Genomic DNA, 26,452 nt, shown 5'->3' on the forward strand with positions numbered 1-26,452 from the left:
AATCTTATCGTGCATGGTGGCAGGAAGGTGACTCACTCTAGTGCCCTGCAATCGGCCGAACATGTCGCTCTCCTCCGGCCAAGCCTCAGCCCATCTACACAAAAAGTTACAAGTCTTTTCCCGGGTTTGACATTTCAAAATGCCCGTCTCCAAAGCCCTCTCTTGGTCCTCCCAGATACGGGTATCTATGTGTCCTAGAAAGCTAAGAATCACACTCCCGTCTACAGGTCCCCCAGCCACCTCACCCCTCACCACCCAAGAATCATTAACGGTCCTCGACCGTTTTCTGCTTACCGCAGACACAGTGGACGCAGATGATGTGCCATATCTACTAACAAATCTACCATCTATACCCTTACGCACATCTACCCTATGGGTCTCATACATATCATCAAGTCTCTAGATGAATGGACCATAATCATCATATAGTCCACTCTGATCGTCCATCCCAAGCACCACATCGTCATCTGTGTCCTCCTCCTCTTCCTCATCACCATCATCATCTTCATCCTCCTCATGATAGTCAACCCGTTTTCTGAGAGCCGAGGCTGAAATACCACGGGATCTAACATGTCTGGGCCCCGAGCTCTCCATAGACTAGTTTCTACTTCTAATAACATCGATACTCTTCCCCGCACCAGGTCGAAAATGCGATACCTAACTCCATTTAAATAACGAAAAATAATATCAATTGTTATTATTATTATTATTATTTATATTGATAATCTATCTTTTTAAGTACCAACAACAAAAATTAGAAATAACCAACCAAAAAAAATATCAAATAAACAAAAAAAATACTAACAAATTGACATAAAACAAAAAATTACAAAACACTGAAAAAAATATAAACAAAAAAAAACACACAAAAAGAAAAAAAAAATACCAAAGCATACAAAATAAATACACATAAAAAAATACAAAAAAAAAAGTAAATAAAATACAACATAATTGGAAAAAAAATTCTAAAAATAAACGAAAACATATACAAATATTTGAAAAATATAAACATAAAAAAAAATACAACAAATTTGAAAAAAATATATAAAAAATTGAAAAAAAAAAATTAAACATAAGCAAAAAAAAAAAAATTCTGAAAAAAAATACAGAAAACTGAAAAAAAAATAGATATAAAAAAAACATATAGCCGGCGTCCTAGTCAAACGCCAGCTCCAGGTGGCGGCGGCTGGGCAGGACGCCAAGGCCATGGTGGCGGCGCCCACGCTAGACGCCACCACCGTGGCTCTGGCGTCCCGCCCAGACGCCGCTTCCGTGGTGCTGGTGTCTTGCTAGGGCGCCGCCACCGTGGCCAAGGCGTCCTGCCTGGCCGCCCCGCCTCTTTCGAGGTTTTTTTTTAAATAAAATTACTTTGCCACCGCGAGGCCGCTTTCCCTCCGCCTCTGCTGCCGCCAATTCCTTGCCTTGTCCCCTCAACATTGTAGTTTGAAATTTTTTTTAAAAGAGAGGTTATGAGAGTAGAGAGTAGAGAGAAGATGAGAGTGTGTGTGTTTTTTTTTAAATATATAAGGGCGAAAGTGTCAATTCACCTAAAATTTGTGGGCTTTATGTAGAGATTTGCGAGCGATGTTTTGTTAGGTTTTCAGCAATTCTACACAATTGGAATTACTTAAAATTGGTGGAACAAAACCTAAGTAGTGTATAATTCAATCAAATTATACAATAATCAATACTAGTCAAAGTATTACAATCCAAGCACCAAAATATCAAAGTAATCAGAAAATTACAAAGAAAACTCTAATGTGAAAGATACTAAAAACTTGCCTCTACTTCAAGCCAATGAAATCACCAAGAACATGAGAATACTATGGACCACGTGAGTCTTCAATACCGGATACTTGTTTAAGGCGTGTAAACACTTTCCTAAAGTGATTATTTCCCCCACCACGGTGCTTGGGTTGAACTGGAAAGCCACTTTGAGATACAATAGACAACACTACAATCTTTGCACTAAGATTTGTAGCAAGATGATCAAATTCTCAAAAAATAACTTAATTGATAGAGTTTTCTATAAGAGATTGCAAGTTTCTTAGAGAAAAGTGTGAAAAAGAGTGAAAAACATGGAGAGGAATGACAGAGAGAGCAAAAGCATCTCCCGTTATTCTTTTAATTCGCAATTAAAAGAACAATCGAAACCGCAACTGCCAGTAGGAGCGGGCGCTCCACCAGAGGAGCGGGCGCTCCTCACAACCCCGCGGGCGCGGACAGGGAAATCACAGATTTCACCCAACTTTCTGGAGATGCCTGGCCGAGCCCATGCCGCTGGCGCGACCACCATGCCGCGAGCGCGGCTCATAAGGCCGCGGGCGCGGCTTTCCGTGGCTTCCCAGCCGCGGCCTCTCCACACCAAGGAGAGGGAGTGGGCTCTCTTCTACCACACTCTAAATTCCCAACATGTTTTAGCAGTTCACGTAATTTTTGGGGGTGGTTAGAGGATATTCCGAGTTGGTGAGGGTAGTTTCGTGATTCGGGATGTTGGTTTTTGGGCTTAGAGGTGGTGGTTTTGGGGGTTGGAGGGCGGTTTCAGCGTGGTGGAGGCAATTTCAAGTACGTTGTGTTGGTTTTGGGGGTGTTTTGAGGTGGGTCAATGGTGGATTTCTTGCAGAGGTAGTATTATACAATATTTTACATTTTGTTACGTATTCTCTTACAATATTTTAACTTTTATATTTCTTACAACATTTTTTTAGTAGGTAGTTTTTCACAAAATTTGGGCTTTATTATGTAGTGATTGACAAAAAAATCAAAAAAAATATTATACTCCCTTCGTTTTTAAATACTTGCTCCACTTTCTTTTTCCGGCCGTTTTTAAATACTATTCCATTTTCTTATTTGGAAATCTCTTACAATATTTAATTCATTTCTCTCACTTAGTGGACCCGACATATATCATATTTTATTAATTTCATATTCTCTCTCTTCCAATTCTCTCAACTACTTTTGCCTTTTACAATTTTTTATTCTTCCCCCCACCCTACTACCTAGACCTGGAAAACGGGTCGTTCGGGTCGGGTCAGTTCGGGTCGGGTCAATTTCGGGGCAATCAATATTCGGGTTGGGTTGGGTCAATTCGGGTTTTGGGTCAATGGTAATTCGGGTCGGGTATCGGGTCAACACTTCGGGTCGGGTTGAGTTTGGGTCGGGTCAATTCAGGTCGGTCAGTCTTCGGGTTCAATTATCGGGTCAAGTTCGGGTCAGGTTAATCTTCGTCTATGTCGATGTAGAAATTTGACCAATAATATATTATAATTATCAATAAGTATAAAGCATAACAATTGAATATTAATAATATATTCATTAGACAATTCCAACATACTATATACATAGGACTGTATTGTTTCATATGTATGATCACTATCATTAAATTGGTCAAAATTCAAATTAGATAAAGTGAATAGTGGAAAAAAAAAATTCAACGTAACACTTAAAAGAAGAAGCTAAGAGTAATAGTAGATAATAACAATGACAATAACTAGTGTTCTTTATCAAATGGAACTCTTCATGAATTACGTGTACTAAATTACACGCACATTTCAACAGTATTATACACACAATACTATACTGTTTAATTAAGGTTAATTTCGATTGGTGTTTATTTGGGTAAAGTAATTAAGCCCTAAATCAATTAGGTCATTTTGAGTATTTGTTAATTTTGGATCGGGTCATTTCGGGTATAGTTCGGGTCGCTTCGGGTTTCGGGTCCGTTCGTGGTCAATCAATTCGGTCAAAATCGGGTCGGGTCACTTCGGGTATCGGGTCAATTTCGGGTATCGGGTCAACTTCGGGTCGGGTTAATTTGGGTCGGGTCAATTCAGGTAACGGGTCAAGTTCGGGTCAACTCTATTTCGGATCGGGTATGGGTCGGGTCGGGTCAGCTTTGTGTTCAGGTCAATTTTTGGTCTACTTTTTCTTGTCAATTTCGGGTCACGGGTCGGGTCAGGATTGCCAGCTCTACTACTACCTCCATATTTTATTATTTTCTTCAAATTTTCCTAAAACTCCACGAATGGAGAAATGAAGCAAATATTTTAAAATGGAGGGAGTACTACACAAATTGCATACTTCACTAATAATAATAAATAAATAATAAATTTGGGGAAAAAGGAAAACACTATTCTACATTTCTACTTACCACATGGCCAGACCGGAATTACGAGGAAGGAAAGTTAACTTTAATTTTGAAACATCACTGCTCATTCCAACTAGTCCTCTCTATTCAATTCTCTCAGTCTGCCAATTGTGACGGCCCGATCTGCTACCTCATCTAGCTTATTGAGCTCTTCAATTTACAAGGTATACTGCTTACTTATATTCTGACTTGATTTATTTCTGATTTAAGTTATTTGATAGTTCTTCTGACTGTGTTTATTTTATATTATATTATTGTAAATTTCATGTGCCTTATGTATTATATAATGAAAAGTGAGATAAAGAAATTGTTACTTGATGGTGTTTTGTTTACAGAAGAAGTTTTGCCTTTTTGGGTAAATATAGAGTGTTAATGGGTAGTTGTTTGGTTGAGAGAAGATTGGAAGTGAGATTTGAGTCCAAAAGGTTGATTTTTTAGAAACTAGACAAATAGTTGTAGGATTTTTGTAGATGTGAGGTACTGAGGTGTATAAAACTGCAAATTGACTGTTTATATGCAATTTGAACTACAAAATTCTCTCAACCAAACACCTCCTTAGGTTTTGAATCAATGTTAAATTAATGTGTTAACAAATGTGTTTAGTCATTCTACTCCAACTAAAAAACTAAAAATTAGATCAGCAGTGTTGCCAAAAGCTCAATTAATTCATATATAATATGAATATTAACTGCATAGTACAAATTCTACATAACCCACTTAATGCAAAATTCATAGGTAGTATTGTTTTTGCTCATAAAAGCAAATGAGTATCATTTAATGAGGATTGTTATTCCTTATATCATTATTGGGTTGTATAATTTATCTGAGAATGTAAGAATCCTTATTTTGTGGGTTGATCTAACCTGTCCAGTCCCCAAAACTTCAACAAATAATGGCCGAAAGTGTGGTGTGCCTTGCCCTGGAAAAGCTAGCAGCATTGTTAACAGCCGAAGCAGAGCTGCTAGGAAGTCTCCCAAGAGATGTTAGAGACTTGCAAATGGAACTAGGAACCATCAAAGTTGTTCTCAACAATGCTGAAGAGAAAGCGGAAGAAGATGACACCATTAATGAGTGGCTGATGCAAGTACAAACAGTTGCTTACGACATTGAGGATGTCATAGATGAATTCCTTCTACTCAAACAGCAGCAGAAACTGCCACTGCGACAATCCTACCAGATGATAAGCAGAATCAGGAGGTGGCTGGGTAAAGCAGTTGTTTGTGTATCACAGCTGAGACCCAAGCATGAGTTATCCTCCAAAATTAAAGACACTAAGACAGACATAATTGCGATCAGCAGCAGAAGGGAACGATATCAATTCAGCACCACAACGGAGGACTCTCATCAAGAGCGTTATGAATAATTGCAAGATCCTCGAGTTTCCTCCCTCTTCATGGATGACTCCGAGGTTGTTGGAATTGAAAATCGTAAGGAAAAATTTGAAGCTGCAAGATCACTTTGTGATTGCAGTGGTGGCTATGGGAGGAATAGGGAAGACAACCCTTGTCCGCAAAGTGTATGAAGAGGTCATTGAGAATACCTGTTTTGACGTCTATGCTTGGGTCACTGTCTCGCAATCCTACAAACGGAGGGATCTACTGATGACCCTATTCAACCAAGTGCACAATGAGCCATTGGTAGAAGTTGATGCTTCTGATGAAGTAACCATCTGTAAATTAAGGAACCACCTTAAAAAAATGAGGTACTTTACATGATTTAATATCCACAACCTAAATCTTACTCCGTATTATTTTATTACATACTTCGTATTTCTTTTGTTTCAATATAACTACACCATTTCTAGATGGCGCATTATTTAAGAAAGAGAGGAAGTGTTAATTTATGAGATTATGAGTATGCTATTCTGTATTTCTTATATTTTAACACCACAATTCTTTATTTTAGGCAGTACTAATTTATTTCAATCCTCCTATAATTTGCAGTTATATAATTGTGTTTGACGATGTTTGGGACACAGAGCTGTGGAGATTGCTAAAAGCTGTTCTGCCCTCTAATAATAAGGATAGTAGAATACTTATGACAACACGAGAAAACAATATTGCTCAGGAATGGGAAGTATCATTAGGAGGGGGTTGTGTCTATGATCTAGAACCTTTGCCTAAAAAAGAAGCATGGGATCTTTTTACTTATAAAGTCTTTGGTAAAGGACGTTGTCCTCAAGATCTTGAAGAGTCAGCGCGTTACATGGTGGAGAAATGCAAGGGATGGCCACTAGCAATAGTAGCTATAGCAGGGCTTTTGTCCACCAAGAAGAAGAATCTATCTGAATGGAACAAAGTGCATAATGGCATTGGGGCCGAGCTTGGAAGCAATCCTCGCTTCTCAAGCACTAAAAGAATGCTGCTTTTAAGCTATCATGAATTGCCATATCATCTTAAACCTTGTATTTTGTACTTCAGCATGTTCCCTGAAGATTCCCCTGTAAGTGAAAACAGATTAGTTCGGCTTTGGATTGCAGAGGGTTTCGTTCAAAATCAAAAAGGCAAAACACTTGAAGAGGTAGCAGAAGATTATTTGAACGAACTTGTGAATAGGAATTTGGTTGAAGTTGATGTGGAGGATGAAAGACTACTTCCCATTGGTACTAAAAGAATTAAATCATACAAGGTCCATGATATCCTACGGGAGATGATAATCATTCCAAAATCGGAGAACTTGGGTTTCTGTCTACATTTAACCAAGGAAAGTAATTTCTCATCAACCAAGCTTTTCCGACGATTCAGTATTAATCAAGATTTTGCTAACAAGAGTGTGTTAGAGGTCCTTAATAGCTCTAGTACTCGTTCGCTGCTTTCACTTTCGAACCTGAAAATAGCTTCAGAATCTTACTTCAACCCGCTCCTAAGAGTTGCAAGACTCTTAAAAGTATCAGACCTTGAAAATGCTCACATTGACCATGCCCCTGAAGAGTTGGGAATTCTGCAGCACTTGCAATATTTGTGCTTGAGACTCACAAACATCCAAGTCCTTCCAAAGTCTGTTGGAAAGCTTAGGAATTTGCAAACTCTGGATCTCAAGTTACCTTTTATAGTCGAGCTTCCCAAAGAACTAGCTCACTGCCACAAGCTACGCCATCTTCTTGCTTATCCTAGGGAGTTCAACTTTGGTAATCACAAAGTTGTTAGACAAGGGCTGTGAAGATACAAGATGGACTGTTAGAGAATTTCAAAGAGCTGCAAACATTAGTATGTGTGGAAGCCAATACAACCAGTACAGTGGATGGATTGTGGCATCTGAAGCAGTTAAGAAGCCTGCGAATCACAAAGCTCAGAAAAGAACATGGGAGGCCACTGTGTTGTGCAATGGAGGAAATGAAACATATTCGATCACTTAGCATAGGATCAATGAGCTACGATGAGGTTCTTGATATACAATATATAACAACACCACCTCCTCTACTCGAACGTCTCTACTTGCATGGTTTATTGGAGAAGTTACCAGAATGGATTGGAAAGCTTAACAGCTTGACCTCATTACACTTGTACTATTCACGACTTAAAGAAGACCCACTACCCATTCTTCAAGGGCTCCGTTATCTAGTGGAACTAACTCTAGAAGACGCTTATGTTGGTGAAAAGTTAGATTTTGGGCTTACAAGCTTCTCCAAACTTGTAAGGTTGAATCTCTATAAGCTGAACAACCTGGAATCTATAGTCGGGCCCCTTCCATCCCTTCAATATGGAGATGTTGATGTATGTCCAAAGTTACAGAATCATTCAGAGAGTATTAGGGCGTTGATGATGCCCAACAGACTAAGAAGAATTCGAGCTCATGCCCAAGTCACGAGGGCAAAAATCCTTTTTGAAGCTGCCAACGATAGGAAGCTGCCAACGATAGGATAAATGCCTTATTAGCTGAAATGTGCATTGGTAGTGGCCTAGTATGAAGATAAAACTTGCTGAAGACAAATATGCCTTGATAGTGGAAGCAAATAGCAAGAGTAATGAGGAAGAAAGCTTATGGCGGCTCAATGAATATGTGTTTGTTATTACAGCACTATTTACACCCTTTGTACATATACATATTCCTAGGAATCAATCCCTAGAATGATCTGACCTAGTGACTCAGCATACAAGTTGTACTACAGGACAAAGGACATTACAGGACAAAATACAGCTAATACACTAGGAATACACTATATAGGACAGCAGCTAATATAATCAGATAATAATCTTCATCACTCCCCCTCAAACTAGGAATGGTTTGATTTGATTCCTAGTTTGGAAAAGAGCTGCTGTTTTTGCAATATGCTCATGGGTTTTGTCAAGATATCAGTTGGCTGCTGCGATGATGGAATGTACTCTGGCTTTATTTCAACCGTAATTACTTTATCTTGAACAAAATGGCAGTCCATTTCAACATGTTTTGTTCTTTCATGTTGAACCGGGTTTGCTGCTATGGACAGGGCTGCTTTGTTGTCCACTTTCAAGATTGCAGCACCTATTTTCTTCATTCCCAGGTCTTTGAGTAACTGTGTTAGCCAAGTGACTTCACAGGTTGCCAGAGCCATGGCTCTATACTCTGCTTCTGCTGAAGATTTTGCAACAACATGCTGCTTTTTGGATTTCCAAGACACTGGTGATGCACCCAACAAGATATAATAACCGGTGGTTGACCTCCTAGTAATAGGGCATCCTCCCCAATCACTGTCTGCATATGCAGTCAAGACTGCTGCTGAGTTCGAGGCTAATGATATTCCTTGATTGCGAGCCAGCTTCAAGTATCTGAGAATTCTTTTGGCAGCCTGCATGTGCACTGATGTGGGCTGTTGCATGAACTGACTTAGGGAGTTTATAGCATAAGTGATATCAGGCCTTGTCAGTCCCAAGTATATCAATTTTCCAATTAGTCTTTGATATTCTGTTGCATTGGGCAAGAGGACACCACTCTCAACTGTCAATTTCAGATGAGGGTCCATTGATATTTTTACAGGCTTTGCCTTTTGCATACCAACTATTTGATGGGATCAAGAGTATATTTTTTCTGAGACAAGAATATGCCTTGTTGTGACCTATCAACTTCTAATCCCAAGAAGTATCTGATGTTTCCCAAGTCTTTCATGTGAAATTGGGAAGCCATGTATTGTTTCACCACAGTGAGAAGAGACTGATCATTTCCTGCTAGCAGCAAATCATCAATATACACCAACACAGCAGCAAATGATTGATTGTGCTCTTTGGTGAACAAGGAATAATCAGCCTTGGATTGAGTGAAACCAAACTGTTTGAGGGCTGTAGATAATTTCGAAAACCACTATCTTGGAGCCTGTTTCAAGCCATATAAAGACTTCCTAAGTTTACATACTTTGGAAGGTTTGGAGCCTATTGTTTCTCCTTGAGTGTTGACTTGAATTCTGCTGTTCCACCCTATGTATCCAGTTGGCATGGTCATGTACACATCTTCCTCCAAATCTCCATGTAGGAAAGCATTTTTTACATCCATTTGCCATACCACCCAATCTTCAATGGCAGCTACAGCTAAGAGTTACTGTTTCATAATCAATTCCATATCTCTGCCTGCACCCTAGGACTACCACTCTTGCTTTGTGTCTTTCTATATAGTTCCATGTGGGTTAAGCTTGGTTTTGTACAACCATTTACTGCCAATAGCCATTTTTCGTGTTGGCAAGTCAGTAATTTTCCAAGTGCCATTGTTTTCTAGAGTTGTGATCTCTTCATTCATAGCTATCACCCATTTTTCTTCTTTCACTGCTTCTTTGAAGTGAGTGGGGTCAGATTGGTTGACAACTTGACTCAAGAAGGCTGCAAACTGGCTTTACTATAGCTGGAACTGATCTAAAAACACAAGGGGCATGAGCCTGTTTCATTCCCATATCATAATCTACAGACCAAGATGGTGCTCTCCTTTCTCTAGTTGATCTTCTCAGATCAATCTGTACAGGTGGTGGCTCAACTTCTTGAGCTGATTGATGATCATCATGATCACCCATTGCATTCTGCTGTGCATCTGGATCAGATCCTCCATTCTCTTCTGAATTTGAACTTTCCAAGTTTTCTGCATTAGTCTCATGTTGATCATCCTGCTCCCCCTGAACTTCTGCATTCTTATTCTCAGATTCTTCATTCTTTCTTCTTCAGTAACTAGGACGTCTGATGGGAACTGAATATGTGCAGGAATGTTGTACTTCTGAATTGAGGACTTCTTACTGTAGGGAAATATCTTCTCATAGAATTTGACATCTCTCGACACAAACAGCTGTTGATTTGTGAGGTTCATCAGTTTGTACCCTTTCTGGTTATGAGCATAACTTAGAAACACACAAGGCACACCCCTTGCAGCAAACTTGTCTTTGTTTAGAGCTGGGTTGTAGGCCATAGCTGACAACCAAACACTTTCATATGAGAGTAGTCTGGTTTCTTACCAAACAATTTCTCATAAGGTGACTGTTTTTTATCAATTCTATTTGGGATTCGATTGATAATGTATGTTGTTAACACACAATCTCCCCAAAAATGGAGTGCCAACCCTGCGTGGAATCTCAGGGCTCTGGCCATCTCTAAGATGTTTCTATGTTTTCTCTCAACCCTTTCGTTTTGCTGTGGTCTATCCACACAAGATGTTTGATGAATTGCCCCAAGATCACTGAAATACTCCCTGCACTTACTATCTTTGAATTCCAGGGCATTATCAGATCTCACTATTTTCATAGATGCCTGAAATTGATTTTTTGCAAATTGTATGAAAGTTCTAATAGCATTATATGCTTCTGACTTCAGTTTCAGCAACTGAACCCAAGTAGCTCTAAAGCAATCAACTATAGTTAGGAAATATCTATAATTTCCTTTTGTCTTCACCATGTATGGGCCCCAAGTATCAATGTGAATCAATTCAAACAAGTTCTGAGAATGAGATTCACCGGTAGTATAAGGTGACTTTGTAAATTTAGCCATAGGGAAAACCAAACACACAACATCAGCAGAAAATTTAGAGTTAGATACACAACAAATTTCAAGAATCTTGCTCATAGGAGCATGTCCTAGCCTACTTTGCCACAAATTACACATTTCTAGACTAGTTTTATTACATTCTGGCTTCATTGCATCTCCCTGCAACTTCTTTCCATCCACTCCTTTCTTCTGCTGCTTATTCTTTTCAGCATCTTCTGAATAGAATAGCCCTCCAGCAGCTCTACTCGCTGCTCTTACTTTCTGAGTTGCACAGTCCTGAATAGTGCACATTTAGAGTAAAATTTTACTTCACAATCCTTATCTTTCATCAATCTTCCCACAGACATCAAGGTGATGTCTGAATTCAGGCACACACAACACATTTAACAATTTTAACCCATTTTTCAATACAACATCACCTTTACAAGTTATTGCTGCAGTATTGCCAGTTTGGAAGATTTATTTTAGCCTTTCCAGTTATAGGTATGCAAGTATTCAAGAGTTTAGCATCACCAATCATATGATATGTTGCCCCAAAATCAATTATCCATTCATTTTAAGTGCTGATAACATTATAGCAAGTGATCATACCTGCAAAGTTCGCACTTATTTCATCCTCTGTGTCATATCCAATTTTGATGTTCTTTGAGCACGAGGGAACAAGTTTCAGCAGCTGTTCAAGTTGTTGTGCAGTAATGGACACTAAACCTTGCACAATCTCAGCAAACTTTCCTTCTTTTTGCTTGCTCCACTTCCCTTTGGCTCCAACCTCTCCTCTCCTTTCTCTGCTGTTTCTTATACATATGATGCCATTTTGGATATCCAACAACCTTCCAGCATTGGTCTTCGGAGTGAGTTTTCCTTCCACAAACTGAGCAACCTTCTCCATGATGCTCCTGATCTCTCTCTCTATTGTTTGACCTGCGAGGTCCACGAGGCTCTTGACCTCTGTTGTTGGCTCCCCCTCACCCTTAACTTCATTAAGAGTTTTTCTCTGAGACTCTTCCTGCTGCAAGGTTGCACAGGCTGTCTCTACACTTGGTAGAGGGGATTGCATCAGAATGTGACTTGTGACCTCTCTTAGCAGCATAGGAGTTGTCAAACCATTCAGAAACTGAAAGAGTTGTTCCTCCATTTGCACATTCAATGCTCCTATGAATGTACTGATTTCAGGTGTCATGGTGGTGATAGGAGGTAACATGTTCATACCCTCAATTTCACCCCACGATGACTTGATTCTGGTGTAGTAGTCATTGATAGACTCACCATTCTGCTGGATCTCATAAACATTCTTGTTCGCTTGTATTTCCTTGCACCATTTGTCTGAAAAAATCTAGTCTCTAGTTGCTTCCAGATCCCAACAGCTGTGCTGTTCTTTTAACAAAGTTAGTCATGTTACAGGTTAGCCAAGCTATCACCATGCTGTTACATGTGTCCCATTCATCATCAGAGGCATCTTTCTTCACCATTCCTTTAACAAATCCTAGTTTCCTCTTGGATGCTAGGTTAATCTCCATCGATCTTCTCCATTCTCTATAGTTGCTTTCACCGGTCAGTTTCTTAACAGAGACTGAATGCTGCCCATCTTCGACATTTTTAGTATAAAGATTCAACTTTTAAGAGAGGAAAAGAAGGAAAAATAGGTAACAAAAGCAGAAAAGATTCAATCTTTATGCTGAACAGAATAAGAAAAAGAAATTTTGAGCACGATCTTTCACTTTTATCTTGCTAAATCGCAACCTGGCTCTGATACCATGAAGACAAATATGCCTTAATATTGGAAGCAAATAGCAAGAGTCTTGAGGAAGAAAGCTTATGGCGGCTCAATGATTATGTGTTTGTTATTACAACACTATTTACACCCTTTGTACATATATATACTCCTAGGAATCAATCCCTAGAATGATCTGACCTAGTGACTCAGCATGTCAAGCTGTACTACAGGACAAAGGACATTACAGGACAAAATACAGCTAATACACTAGGAATACACTATATAGGACAACAGCTAATATAATCATATATTAATCTTCATCACTTGCATCTATATCATTCGTCTTCATGACTCTCTTTAAGGTAGTTACAATACCTTGTGTTATATGAAGTACATCATTACGCACTATGGAATATGATTCTCTATTTTTTTTTAAGTGCATTGTTTGACCGTCCAAAGTTTTAGAAGAGTGAGTTGAATAGAGAAAAAAATATTGAGCAAGTTGATGAATAAGGTGATGTTTGGTTGACATAGGAATTAATTTCCTATGGGAATTTATATTTTATGGGTATTAAAATCCCACATCAAATTTCCTATCAATTAACTAAACTTGTTTGGCTGTTATATAGATATTTTCTAACCATGAGAATTTTGAGTTACCAAGGGAGAGCTTTAATTCTCGTGTTTTTGTGGGAATTGAAAATTGTCATGATTTTACACTTCCCACATTCTCAACGCGATTTCTTTTGTGCTCATGGAGTGTTATGGTTTTACACTTCCCACATTCTCAACTCCAAGTTGTTATAATTTCATGTACTTTCAAGTATTTATTATATTATTCAATTACGTATGTCATGTTATATTATAATACAGTAATTTTATTACATCAATTTCATTATTAATTATTTTACTACACGGTAATAGATGGATGTTACTTTTTTTAGCGGCAAATACAAGTTTATCTGCCACATAAACGAATTTTTGTTAATCTGGTGGCATTTCTGTAAATATACTGAAAAAACTTAGTCATATATTCAGTACTTTTGGTGAGCTATCCAATTACTGTTTGCAACTTGCATTTACTGTTTGGTGAGGAAATTACACATGTACCCCTCAACTAGTATATGAAAAGACGCATGTACCCCTCCACTGGTACTTGAAAAGATGATTATACCCAAGATAAATTTTGTTTATCTGGGGAATTAACTGGGCATAACTCTTTATTTAGTGCATTATGCTATTTTGTATTATCAAACTCTATGTTATTAGGTAGAAAACTTTTTTGTAATATATTATTATATATTATGTTTACCATATTCATCTCTACTAAAATTTGGGATCTATTTCTTTTCTTTTTTTCCTGCCTTCATTAATTCTTTTACTTTTCTTCTTGGTAATTATTCAGATATTTCCTTTAAAATATGTTTTAAACAAATTTATACAAGTTTTTAGCAAAATAATACTACGTACAATGTTTAAACAATATAATGAAAGGATTTAAATTTAAAAAAATGATACAAGATTTAGGCAAAATAACATTATAGTTTAGCAAAATAATACAAGGTTCGATAAAAAAAAATAACACTATTTATACAAGATAACAAAAAGGGATAAAAAAAATAACACAAGTTTAAGCAAAATAATATTAGAATTGAAATAATAATGTAAAGTTAAATTTCAAAATAACACCAATATATATCTAAAGAAATTTACAGAAAGAGATAATAAAAAAATAACAAAATGTTTGTGTAAAAATTAAAAAAATAAAAAAAAAATTAAAAAATTAGCAATAAACACAATTCAAAACTAGAAAAATAGAACGATTTTTGTAACATAATATAAGGTTTTGTCAAAATAAATATAATGTCTTTGTAAAATAACACATGGTTTTAACATAATAACATATGGAGCATGGAATGAGTACCATACACTTATGGTACTCTATGAGTACAAAACAAGCTCTCTATTTAATTTCCAAATTCACGGGAATACTCAACCTAACAACACCTAAATAATAACACCTAATTGTAAAGAGTCTCCCTCTGGAGACACTGTGCCCTAGCTCGGAGGTCGGAGTTTTGTTCTTGTGTGTTCCAGCGGTACTCCTCCCCGATGGATGTAGCCGTTCAATTCGTTTCTGATGGCCGAGGAAATTGTAGGGAAGTGGTCAAAACTATGCATTACGGAAGAGAGAATGATACATCCGATCTGGAGGATTCGAATATTGAAGTACAACATGACAAATTAGCGATTTCTCTAGTTGGGTAATTGTTGACAACTAGCATAGTGCCCGTGCGATGCACGGTTTATAAATTAAATTACTAATCCCGTAGGAAAAAAAAAACAAATATAATTCAATCAATCAATAACATAATACTAAAACAGACACCAGAAATGACACGTGTTTATTCCTGTTATAGTTTTTTCCCTCTAAAAAACACCTTTCCTTTTTGCTAAAATCTTCTTTGGGAATTTTTGTATAATATAACTATTATAATATTATTCCAAATCTTTTATACGTATTTTACAATACATATATATTTCTTTATAACCATTATTACTCCATTTTCCATATCTTTTAATAATAGGACAATAAACCATAACAAATACTTCGTACTACTATGTATGTCACATCTTTAAAACATCATATTTTATTCCTCCAAATGATGAATATATTTTAAATTACGTAATTTTGTAACAATATTTAAAATGATGAATCTATTACATAATAGATTCGTACTACACAATTTTTTATTTTATTTTTTTTATTAAAAAACGAGAATTTTGATTTTTTTTTTTAAATACTTTAATCTCGCCTATATCTAATATGAATAACATACCAAAATGAAGAGAATTTAACAACATAATAACATTATAAACACTTTATCTATGCATGTAATCATGTAAGAAATTTTAATTAATTAAAATTTTATTCTTTTTTATTTCTATATCTAATACTTTCATATATTATCATATTTTAGGAAAAATTTACCAAATATCATTAAATTGGGGCTATTATTCCTGGACATTAGGTGTAATAAATAATTTTAAATACTTGTATGGTTAATAATAATTTAAAAAACAAAAATGATACTAATTTATCATTGAGTTTTTACAGTATTCATATGGTCTAACATGTAGTTTTAATATATTTCATGTTTTATTTCATTATATACGCAAAATAGGATTATAATACATATGTTATAGTTGTATTTTATCTATGTGTTATTTTTAATAAAAACAAAAATTTATTGTTTAATTGTAGTGAAATTGTTGTGTATGGAATGGGACCTAATCTAGTTAGTAATAAAGGGGCTCATTTACTAATGATCGATACAAAAATAAAGGAAAATTTGAATAGTATTTTAAGTTATTTGTAATTTTTTTTATAAAATCATTTTATTAATTGAAAAATAAATGAATATTGCTCCACATAACTATGTAAGAGAAGTTGACTCATTCATTTCCTATCCCTCGTACTGAAAAAAAAAAAAAAAAAAAAAACACTAAAATTTTCTTGTCATACCTTCCGCTTCAGTAGCTACAACCTAATACGAACTACATGTTTGACCCATCAATCTTTAATTATTATTATTATTATAATAAATTTAGCATAAATTTTCCTTGGAAAATATTTTTTAAACTTTTAGATGTATATTTTTTTGATCTCGTTAATTTAATTTTACGTTAGGTTTGCATAGTAAAAATTTGGAAACTCTATATTTATTTAATATTACATTAGATAAGTAGTCTAAAATTACATAGAATGGAAAATATTAATTATAGAAACGGAAAGTATATGAATCAATATAATAACAAATATATTATATGATTTGGTGAATATTTTGTGTATAACTTATAGTAGGTAATTAATGTCATTGGCTAAAAAGAGAGGAAAAAAAAAAAGGATAAAAAGGGGAGGGAATTTTGGAGGGAAAAAACATCACTAGGAAATGACATGTGTCATTCTTGGTGTCTGTTTTAGTATTATATATTGATATTGATTGATAATATCGTTGACATCATTCTATTATTAAGCTTGCCAGTACACAATTTTAACGTTAATATCTCTAATTATAAACATTGTAAAATTAAAAAATGTGGATATTAATATCTAAGTAGTCCATTTTCAATTGTCTTGGCTATCAAAAGAACAACACTACTTGTTTATTAGAGTAACCCCATATTTTCATTAGAGTAACCCACATCCATTAGGGTAACCCCATTTAATCATTGTCGTAACCCTATTACTTAATTAATTGTCTTGTCTATAATACTATACTAAAGCGATAGATTCTCTTTTTTCCCTCCACAGACCTTAAAATCCCACCCATTTCCTTGTAGTATTTTTTTTTTTTTTTAATTTTTTTTAACATTTATCACCTATTTAATTTTTTGGTTAAGACACATTTATTGTTTTTTGGCTAAAGTACAATATGATAATACGTTAGGATACATTAAATATTTTTTTTCTTTACCTTTATCACCTACCTATTTTTTTGGTTAAGAGATATTTATTGTTGTTTGGCTTATAATATAATGCTATAAATATTACTATATTGTACCAGCCAAAGCTACAATGTTCTGTCTTCAAGTAGGTTTTTTTTTCTTTTCTAATAACAACTAATTTGAATATTTTAACACTAACTTTTTTTTTTACATAGATGTACTAAGTCAACATTCCGAACATTGCACGGGTACTACCTTGTATCATTTATAAGTAAAGTACTCATGCTACTCTGTATGTCCCTATAATATTGCTCCATTTGACTTTTCACAGTCACTAAGATGCGTCTTAAAACATATATATATCCATTTTCATACGTGTAAAAGTTATAAAAACAATTAAACGAATACAACAAGATCTCACATGATTATATTATCTTTAATAGATACACGCGAGTATTTATTGTCAAAATTTTCAGAGTTTGACCCAAATATTAGCTTTGGAGCAAAAAATAAGGGACGAAGGGAGTATCAATTTATGTTGTGGCTAGCTATATACGAAGTAAGAAATTGTCATGTACATAACTCAAAATATGTTAAAAAAAAAACTAATGTTCTATTTTTGCACCAAAATAAAAATGTTCAATTTGCATAAACACTATGCTAATAAAAAAAAAAAAACTAATGAACAACCTTAAAGGGTAACATATACATTCAATTCATCACATACATTGAAGGGGGTACATTTGTGCATGCATGAAGCATGATAGAACAATACAATTCTATAAAATAGTAACGATCATTTCATATCCCTTAAATAAGTTTTTTTCTTAAAGAAAAAAATTGAAAATAAGAGGATTAATGATCATTAAAACATTAATCATGAATTTCCAGCATCAATGAGCTACTAAGTTGTTTTCTAAAAAAACAGAACAGCTTGTAGCCCCCCCCCCCCCTCCCCTTTTCTCCCTTGTATGTTGAAGGAAAAAAATTGGAAAAAATATATATTGGCCACAATTTCAATTTCGAGATTTCCAAAAATAGTCTTTGAACTCTTTTGGAAGCCGCAAATTTGAAGAGAAGAGGACTATTTCTTTATCTCAACATAAACGTCTCGTACAACTATTATTTTCAGATGGAGGGACTATTTCCTTATCTCAATATAAACGTCTCGTTTGTAAGAAAGTAGATTTTCAAATCGAAACACTTTTTAGGTTATTTGAAAAACCATTTGAGACGTTTATACCGAAATAAAGACATTAGTAAATACCTTACTAATTAGTGATGTTGAGCAGCTGGACCTCCAGGTGCAACTCTGTCTCTTTGATCCTCTACCATGGATCTTCTACGAAAATATTCAAGCTTAGACTCATCATAACCAAGTTCCTTAAACACACGGTAGATATCAATCGTATCTAGTTTCGTAGGCAAATAATCACGATAAACACGAGCATTAGCACTCGTTATCATCGATCCTAGAACAAACACTAGCAAAAGAACAATGATGCATACAACTCTTTGCTTAGCCATTGTCGATCTTAACTCGAATAAGCTAAACACAAATGATAGTAACTAATTAATTAAATTATGTTAATTAATCAATAGATGGAAGACAAGAATAAAGTATATACACCTATGTTTTAGCATGGTATGTAAAACATTATATATATACACACACATAAACTAAATCCGACCGTGTAGCATGAAGATACGATGATTATAATACATTATGTTTAGTGCAAATAATTAGTGATAATTATTATAATATAAGATGCAAATTGCTGCGTAGTTTTAAGTACTTTTGACATTATAATAAATCTAAACACTGGATATTAACATGTATGATGATATAATATAAGGTTTGACATGTATAATTCTATAAATAACAAGGATTAGGATTAGATTAGACGGTCAAATGAGTTGTCATTTTCGTCATACTTTCCATAGTTGAGCATAAACGTAATCAATGATGAAGGGGACCATTAATCCATTAATTAATGATTGAATTAGCCCTTAATTAAGTTGTGACTCGATACTTGGTAAAAATGCTGCAGCAACACGGAGAGAATTAAGTGGTCCAAAATCAAAGGTCCATTAATTGACAACTTAAGTGCAAGTGCAACCTTTTTTTTTTAATTACCAACTAATTAAGAATATTTACTTCTTTTGCTTTGCCGACTAATTTTGTTTGAATCATATATAAGTAGGATCACATATCTAACTAATCTAACCAACCTTTGTGTCCCTTTAATAATAGGGTAAAAGCATAACAACTTTTGGAAAGTATATGTTAAACTTGTTGGCCCCGTTCATCCAACTTGTTGGGTCGCACGCTCACTTTACTCCAAATTAGAATGATACTATCTATTTTGAGCCTAATTCGCATAGAATTGTTTTTCAATATCCTCTCAAAATGTGTCATAGTAATGGAGAAAGATGGACATTTAGAGCATGTTTTGTTAGGGAGATTTTTTAGTTGGAAACATATTCTATTAAGCCTAGAGTTACCGAGTGTTTGGTAAGAATGTTTTGGGTAACAATTACCATTACTTAGGGGTATGTATTGGTTCCACCATTCACCTATTTGTTATCTCTATAAAATTTAAGGTAACAATTACCCTTATCTCTTTAGACTAAAAGAAATGGAGTTAAAATCAAGTGATTTATTTTCATATATGGTTAAATTAAGCAAATGAAAAGGTAAAAGCTAAATGATTCCTTCCCTTTTATTTGTTTCATTTCCACAAGATTTCAATGTTTATACCAGATGCCCCTTATAAGGAATGCAACTCTTTCTAACTATTTCCATGTATGACTTGGGTTGACACCCCCAACAAAATGTACATTATTGTACATACCCTAAATAAGGTTGTGCAGGAGAAATTAAAAGTTGATGTATCAAACACATATTAAAATTGAATAGTGTGACATTACACATGATGTCGAGAACTCTCAATCTAGCATCATCGTGATGATGGAATATACTTATATGTACATGTGAATAGATCGAGTTTGGACATGAGTCATACCTACAATCACGACTTGTGAAGAGCTAGCTATAAGATATGGTGTGCCCGTTCACGAACCATAGTGGCGAAGGAAAGCTTGTGGCAAACTCTTGCAAAAAAAAATAAAAATAAATAAATAAATATATATATATATATATATATATATAGAGTAAGAGAGCTCAATTAAGGGAGATCGATGGCATAACGCATAAACCACATTCTTGAAAATTCCAACCAGGCCCCTAGGTACCCTTAGCTCTCTAGGCTCTTGCAATCTAGGTTATGCTTTACAAAAACCCTACTCACTTATTTTATAACACTTTGAATATAAAGTTGAATCTTTAACAATATGAAAAAAAAAAAAAAAAAAAAAAAAGTAAAGTAAAGAGGATAGGATAAATATGCAAGTAGGTCAAGGTGTCATATGGCTTCTAATTAGCTAGATCCTAACCTACTACGTACTCTATTAATTGTTAATTAATAATTAAGTTGTAGACCAATATACTAATATGTAGTTGCTAAGACGGCGATGGAAGCGCACAAACAGTTCATATATGAATGTCAGCAGCTCCAACTGAGATGTCACTACAAATTTAATTTCCAAAGCCATAACCATCCATTTTTTTTTTAACATGCTTTTACATATTTTATGAGATTTTGCTAATTTGTTTCGTTAAGCTGACATGCGTACATGTCAACTAGAATCATGAGCTAGTGGTGTATGATTTCATACGGCCGCATATGTTTGTTTAATTAAGTGGGGCTAAATGGCTAACTGTTAGTGTAGGTATGCACGTATTGATATTCTTTCATTCTAAATTGACGTTATAGAGTTATATAGCTAAGGGCTTTGGTCATGAGGAGTAAAAAGGGTTTTTCTACATTATAACCCTCTAACTTTCCGTTTTCTACGATATGTCCTCCTTTTTGAGAAATCCACACTATAACCTCAAAATACATATAATTTCTATACGGTAACCTTGTCGTTATCCCGCCGTTAACAAATTCTGTTAGTGAGGCCCACTTTCCACTTAATAATATTTTTTTATCGATTTGCGTGTTGGAAATTGTTTTGTTAAAGGTTTTGGGGGTTATTTTGGCCTTTAAGGATCCAAATCGAGTTCAGATTTGGCAAAAAAATAACTTAAATGCCTCGTTTTACGTATTAAATACGTAAACACGCAAATCGAGACATTTTTAAATACGCAAAAAGAGGCGTTTACGTGGTTTTTTTTCCAAAATTTGAGCTCAATTTGGACCCTTAAGGGCCAAAATAGCCCCCAAAACCTGTAAGTCTTTAACGAAACAATTTCCAACACGTAAATCGATGAAAAAAAATATTATTAAGTGTTGAGTAGGCCCCACTAACGGAATTTGTTACGGCGAGATAACGACAAGGTTACCGTATAGAATTAAATATATTTTGGGTTATATTGTGGATTTCTCAAAAAGGGGGCCCATCATAGAAAACGAAAAGTTAGAGAGTTACTATATAGAAAACCCCCTTTTTTTATTTTACTTATAATTTGATGGCTCTTAAGAAGATTGAGAAAAAAAATAAGGGTAGAGGTAGTGAACTAGTGATAGCAACTAGCTATTTAGCTATTCCTACTAAGAGTACATGAAAAATGAGAATCTCTATATCCGAGTTTAGGTTGCCAAAATTTTGAAATACTCCCCTCGTTTTTAAATACTTGTTCCGTTTCTTCATGCGCGGAGTTTTAAGAGAAATTGAAAAATGTAATAAAATATAGAGATAGTGGGGTTAGTGGAAGGTAAATAGGAGGAGAGAGAATCTAAAAGTTATTAAATTGGGTCTCACTAGTTGAAAGAAATGAATTAAATATTATAAAAGCTTTCCAAATAAGGAAATGGAGCAAGTATTTAAAAACGGCCGCAAAAGAAAAGTAGAGCAAGTATTTAAAAACGGAGGGAGTAATAGCTTAGCTATTGATGCTAAGAGCTAGTGATGAGTCATAATAGCAATGTATTTGTGGGTTGTGAGAGGTGTGACACATGTCTAATCGTTCGGAACTTAAAATTAGTTTTATAAGAGAAAAAAATATTCAAAGACGTTGGATAAGAGATATATGTATTTACACATATGTAGTCAAATGCTCTTATAATTGGAGGGAGCTGATGATGCGGAATATGTAATTTCGACTGATTTCCTTTAGTTGTATTTCTTGTTTATTTGTCAGTTTGTTGTAATGGACTAAAATGAATACATGTAAGAAATACAAAACAAAAGCTGATAATTTAAGAAACGTATAACAACAAAACCAAAATAGCCAACGTATATGTGGAGAGAAATTCTTGAAGGAAGTTTTCAATGAAAAAGTTACGAGTATTATTTTCTTGGATCTTTAATGCCCTTAAATTTTAATTTTCAATTTAATTAGCCAGTTTTGGGAGCTTAGAATCCTTTTTAATACGGAGTAACTTGTAACAAAGGAAATAATTTTTCTAATAATTTTCTTTTACAAAGCCTTTTGTAAAACATTTATTACAATTTACTTAGCCTTGCGTTAGTACTTCGTATTATGATACCTGATACAAAGTAACATGAAAATCTTCAAAATAAATTGCACTCTAGCTTACCAGCCAACGCAGTATCACCTCAACATGGAACAAAATTTAATGATCAAACCCCTTATATCAACAAGATTTTACTCGTCGAACCAATCAAGTGCCACATTGACTCGCTGATAGTATAACTGAACAAACTAGCTGAGGGAGAGCACAAACTTTGTACAACCACTTCAGTCTATCAAAGTGACGCCTAGACAAACTAGCTGAGGACTGAGGAGAGCACAAACTTTATGTACCACCACTTCATTCTTTCAAAGTTGTTTTAAAGCATCACTAACCATATTAGCCATCAAAATATCACTTCCAAGTTCCAACTTCAATACAAATCCGTCCGAAAAGCCTAAACAATTAAAGATATTAATCTACTTAATGCAATTGTCATTCTATCCTGAATAAACAAATCCTTTAAATTTGCCGCCAACCCACCCCTCCCAATCGAGGTTTGGGGTAAGACGGCAACTTTTGCTTAATAGTACTTGCCAATATCGTGTAATAGCTCCCTCTTTTGCTCATGATATACAATGATTTCTTACGAAATACTAGTAATCTCTAAAAAATGAGGCAGGATGTCGCAAAAAAAAATCCATAGATGACAGATTCATAGCAGTATATAGATTATAGCTCAACCATTGAAACAGAACATAGGAGTCAAAAATGTGAGCCAGAGTTTAGCTAGAGGCGATTTAAATATGAAAGTATCACACTAAAAATTCCAAAACGTTTGGGGGCTAAACCATCAAAATGTAAAAATAAACTCTCAACTCTGACATTCTACAGCTAACACTTAAGCAGCTGACTTGCCCTTCTTCTTCTGGATTTTCTTCATGTAGAATTCCAGTTCCTTTCCTTCCAAAATATATCTGCCATAGACAAAAGATATGCTCTATTCATGAGTTTCCAAGAAAAGGTAAATTGCCTATATAAAATATACAGCTAGAATAAAGATTAGTTATATATGCAAATTCAGATCAAATATGACACAAGAACATGGTTAAAGCATTTTCTAAGGGAGTCTTTTCGATCACAGGATCAGACGGTAATCTAGCTAGACCTTGCAGAATAGAAATAATATGCCTCAGATCAGACTCTCAAAGTATTTTCTAAGGGAGTTAACAAATCTAGGCTTGATCCTAGCAAAATAGAGATATCCCTATTATCTCTTACGTCTATCCCTACTGATTGGCAGGTGGTTTGAATGCTTCTACATATAATGAAACAATGGTTTAGTAGATTACCCATCAGCACGACCACATTGACCAGGGCGGGAAGAAATGCAGGCCAACAAACGACCACCACCGAATTGTTCTTCGATGTGAGAGTCTAATGTGCGAGTCTGCTGACGCTTCTCAAGCTTTCTCGCAACGTGGTTGCTCTTTTTTGTTTCTTCTGTGGTCTCACCCTCCTATAAACAGGAAAAGAAAAACATTAAACACACGTACAAAATTTATCACCAAATTAACCAGGTAATCATTACTACTATATACACTTGCAAAGACAAAGAGCTTCAACTCTCAAACAAGGAAAAAATACACTCATGCTAGAATAGAAATTAAAAAGAAAAATAAAAAGCATCTAAATCAAGTGATAAATAAATTTCAAAAAAATGATATATATCACATGAAAGTGGAAACAAGGATTATATACATTCGGTGCAAAACAGACTTGGCAAATCCTTGGAAAATCACCAAAACTTTACTACCAACAATAAATCACACAATGTCAGAATAAGTTCTCACAGAAAGATCAAAGGCTGATAAAATTCAACCGGGGATCAAAACAGAAAAAAAAAAAAAAATGTAGCCTTCACTAGGCAAAAAGATCATAAAATGAGTCTAGAATAAACATGGGACTTGGTTTATCAGTATAGCAGATGAGACCAGGTAATAATCTACTAGGAAAGGGAAAATAGATATACCTCTGTTTCTTTCTTGGCAGCAGCAGCAGCCTTCTTCTTACGTCCAATTTCAACTCCGTAATGCTGGAGATACCACTGCTTAAATGGTGCAGCATCAACCTGGACAATGGCACTCTTCACCAAAGTCTGTGTCCTAACCAACTCATTGTTGGATGCATTGTAAACGACATCCAGAAGACGGGTCTTACGAGTGACAGCCTCACTACCCCACGAAAAGTTACCAGTATCCAACCTCAGTGCACGCCACTTGACATTACCACCACGAACCCTAACCCTCCTAACAGTCTTGTTGCTTGACAGCTTAGTGTTAGCTGGCTGTCTACCGAGCTCATACCTTTTACACGACAAGACAAAATCCAATTAATCATGGATTCATGGGTAGAAGACATATATGGGATGCATTTAGCAAATACAAATAAATCGCAATCAACAAACAAATAAAGTAAAAAATTCCACAACAAAGTATCAATTGCCAAGACTATGATGCACAAACATAAACATTTAAACAAAATTGGCAATGCAATGATAAATCTTATAATCATATAGAGTAAAGTATGGAGACATGACAACACAATTACATAAGCACACCAAATTTTTAAAATCAAATACATAGGCTAAGAGAATAGGAGAGCCATTCAAGAAAGCAGTCACCAAAGTAATCACCGAAGCAATCACCTAATGCAATAGCCAACCAAATAATTTTGACTAAGTGGAAGACAGTTGGTGTGCAAAAGGACCTTCTAATCAGCACATTTGGGATTTGGCCATTTAGGTAGCTTATGATTATATTGTGAGCTAAGGGAATGACTGATCAGCAATGGATATATTCATAAGCAGAGTAACATCGCAGAATTCGAATCGATAAACTACTAATCAATATATGACAAGCATGACAAACATTTTTATTACAGAAATTCAAAGCTTTGAAGCACCCTAAATTAATTTTCCCAAAACTTAACAAGCTTTATTTCAATCAAAGCAAGTTTTAACTCCCTATGTCAAAGCAATTCAAGCACACTACATAATTTTCATTTCATCAACATTAATATTACAATCACATAATCAATCTACCAATCCAAACAATAAACAACATTCAAATGCACATAAAAATAATCTATCCCGGAATTTCAAACTTGAAAATTTACAGGTTCATATCAAAACCCAGAAAAAAAACGAGAAAAAGTAGAAAGCTTACTTTCGCTTCTTTCTCCAAGCCTTCTTCTTGCCACCAGTGGCACGCCTCTTGTGCATAGAATCACGAGAAATACCTAAAACAAAAACCCCAAATCAATAAAACCCAACAATTATTTGAATCAAATTGAACCGCCATTAAAGCAAAACTTGAAGAAAATCGATGAATCGAAATGGATGATAATGGAGAAGAGAGAAAGTGAGAATAATTACCCATATTTTCGGTGATGAGAGGACAGAGAAACTAGGGTTTCTGCACTTTCGCCTGAAGAGGTTGGGGGGAAGGGGTAAGGGGGAGGGGGCAGTGAGAGTGTAAAGAAGAAAAGAGTTCGATAAACCCTACTTACAACGTTTTAATGGGCTACATTTTGGGTTTTTGTTTGGGCTTTAGTTTTAGATGCTAGTAAAATTTGTTATGAACGGATCCGACCCGAAAATCATATCGAAATTTTTTGGAGTAGATTAGCATAATTTTTCAGGCCTTACTCGAATATCCCGAAGGTAAATGGG

The 26,452-nt window shown here is 35.1% G+C and overlaps 2 protein-coding genes and 1 pseudogene across 2 annotated transcripts; 1 reads left to right on the forward strand and 2 right to left on the reverse strand.

Moving 5' to 3' along the window:
* The first annotated feature begins 4,097 nt into the window (after positions 1 to 4,097).
* Positions 4,098 to 10,589, forward strand: LOC110737768 (annotated as a pseudogene).
* Positions 8,361 to 9,086, reverse strand: LOC110737545 (uncharacterized mitochondrial protein AtMg00810-like). Its single transcript, XM_021917889.1, has one exon. The coding sequence runs from the start codon at positions 9,084 to 9,086 to the stop codon at positions 8,361 to 8,363; it is 726 nt and encodes a 241-aa protein (XP_021773581.1).
* A 12,816-nt stretch (positions 10,590 to 23,405) lies between the features above and the next one.
* On the reverse strand, positions 23,406 to 26,273 carry LOC110737769 (40S ribosomal protein S8). The gene is made up of 5 exons (XM_021918115.1): positions 26,156 to 26,273; positions 25,947 to 26,019; positions 24,752 to 25,085; positions 24,072 to 24,238; positions 23,406 to 23,696 (listed from the first exon to the last, which is right to left on the reverse strand). Exons 1-5 carry the CDS (start codon positions 26,157 to 26,159, stop codon positions 23,621 to 23,623), a joined length of 654 nt encoding a protein of 217 aa, XP_021773807.1. The 5' UTR covers positions 26,160 to 26,273; the 3' UTR covers positions 23,406 to 23,620.
* Between the last annotated feature and the right edge of the window lie 179 nt (positions 26,274 to 26,452).

Source organism: Chenopodium quinoa, unplaced genomic scaffold, assembly GCF_001683475.1.
Source record: "Chenopodium quinoa cultivar QQ74 unplaced genomic scaffold, ASM168347v1, whole genome shotgun sequence".
NCBI lineage: Eukaryota > Viridiplantae > Streptophyta > Magnoliopsida > Caryophyllales > Amaranthaceae > Chenopodium > Chenopodium quinoa.

Excerpts from the sequence above, each read along its gene's own strand:
- LOC110737545 (XM_021917889.1), bottom strand. The coding sequence starts at position 9,086 with ATGGACCCTCATCTGAAATTGACAGTTGAGAGTGGTGTCCTCTTGCCC.
- LOC110737769 (XM_021918115.1), bottom strand. Across the intron at positions 25,086-25,946 it reads GCTTGGAGAAAGAAGCGAAA|GTATGAGCTCGGTAGACAGC; the intron begins GTAAGCTTTCTA and ends GTCGTGTAAAAG. Across the intron at positions 24,239-24,751 it reads CTGCCAAGAAAGAAACAGAG|GAGGGTGAGACCACAGAAGA; the intron begins GTATATCTATTT and ends TCCTGTTTATAG.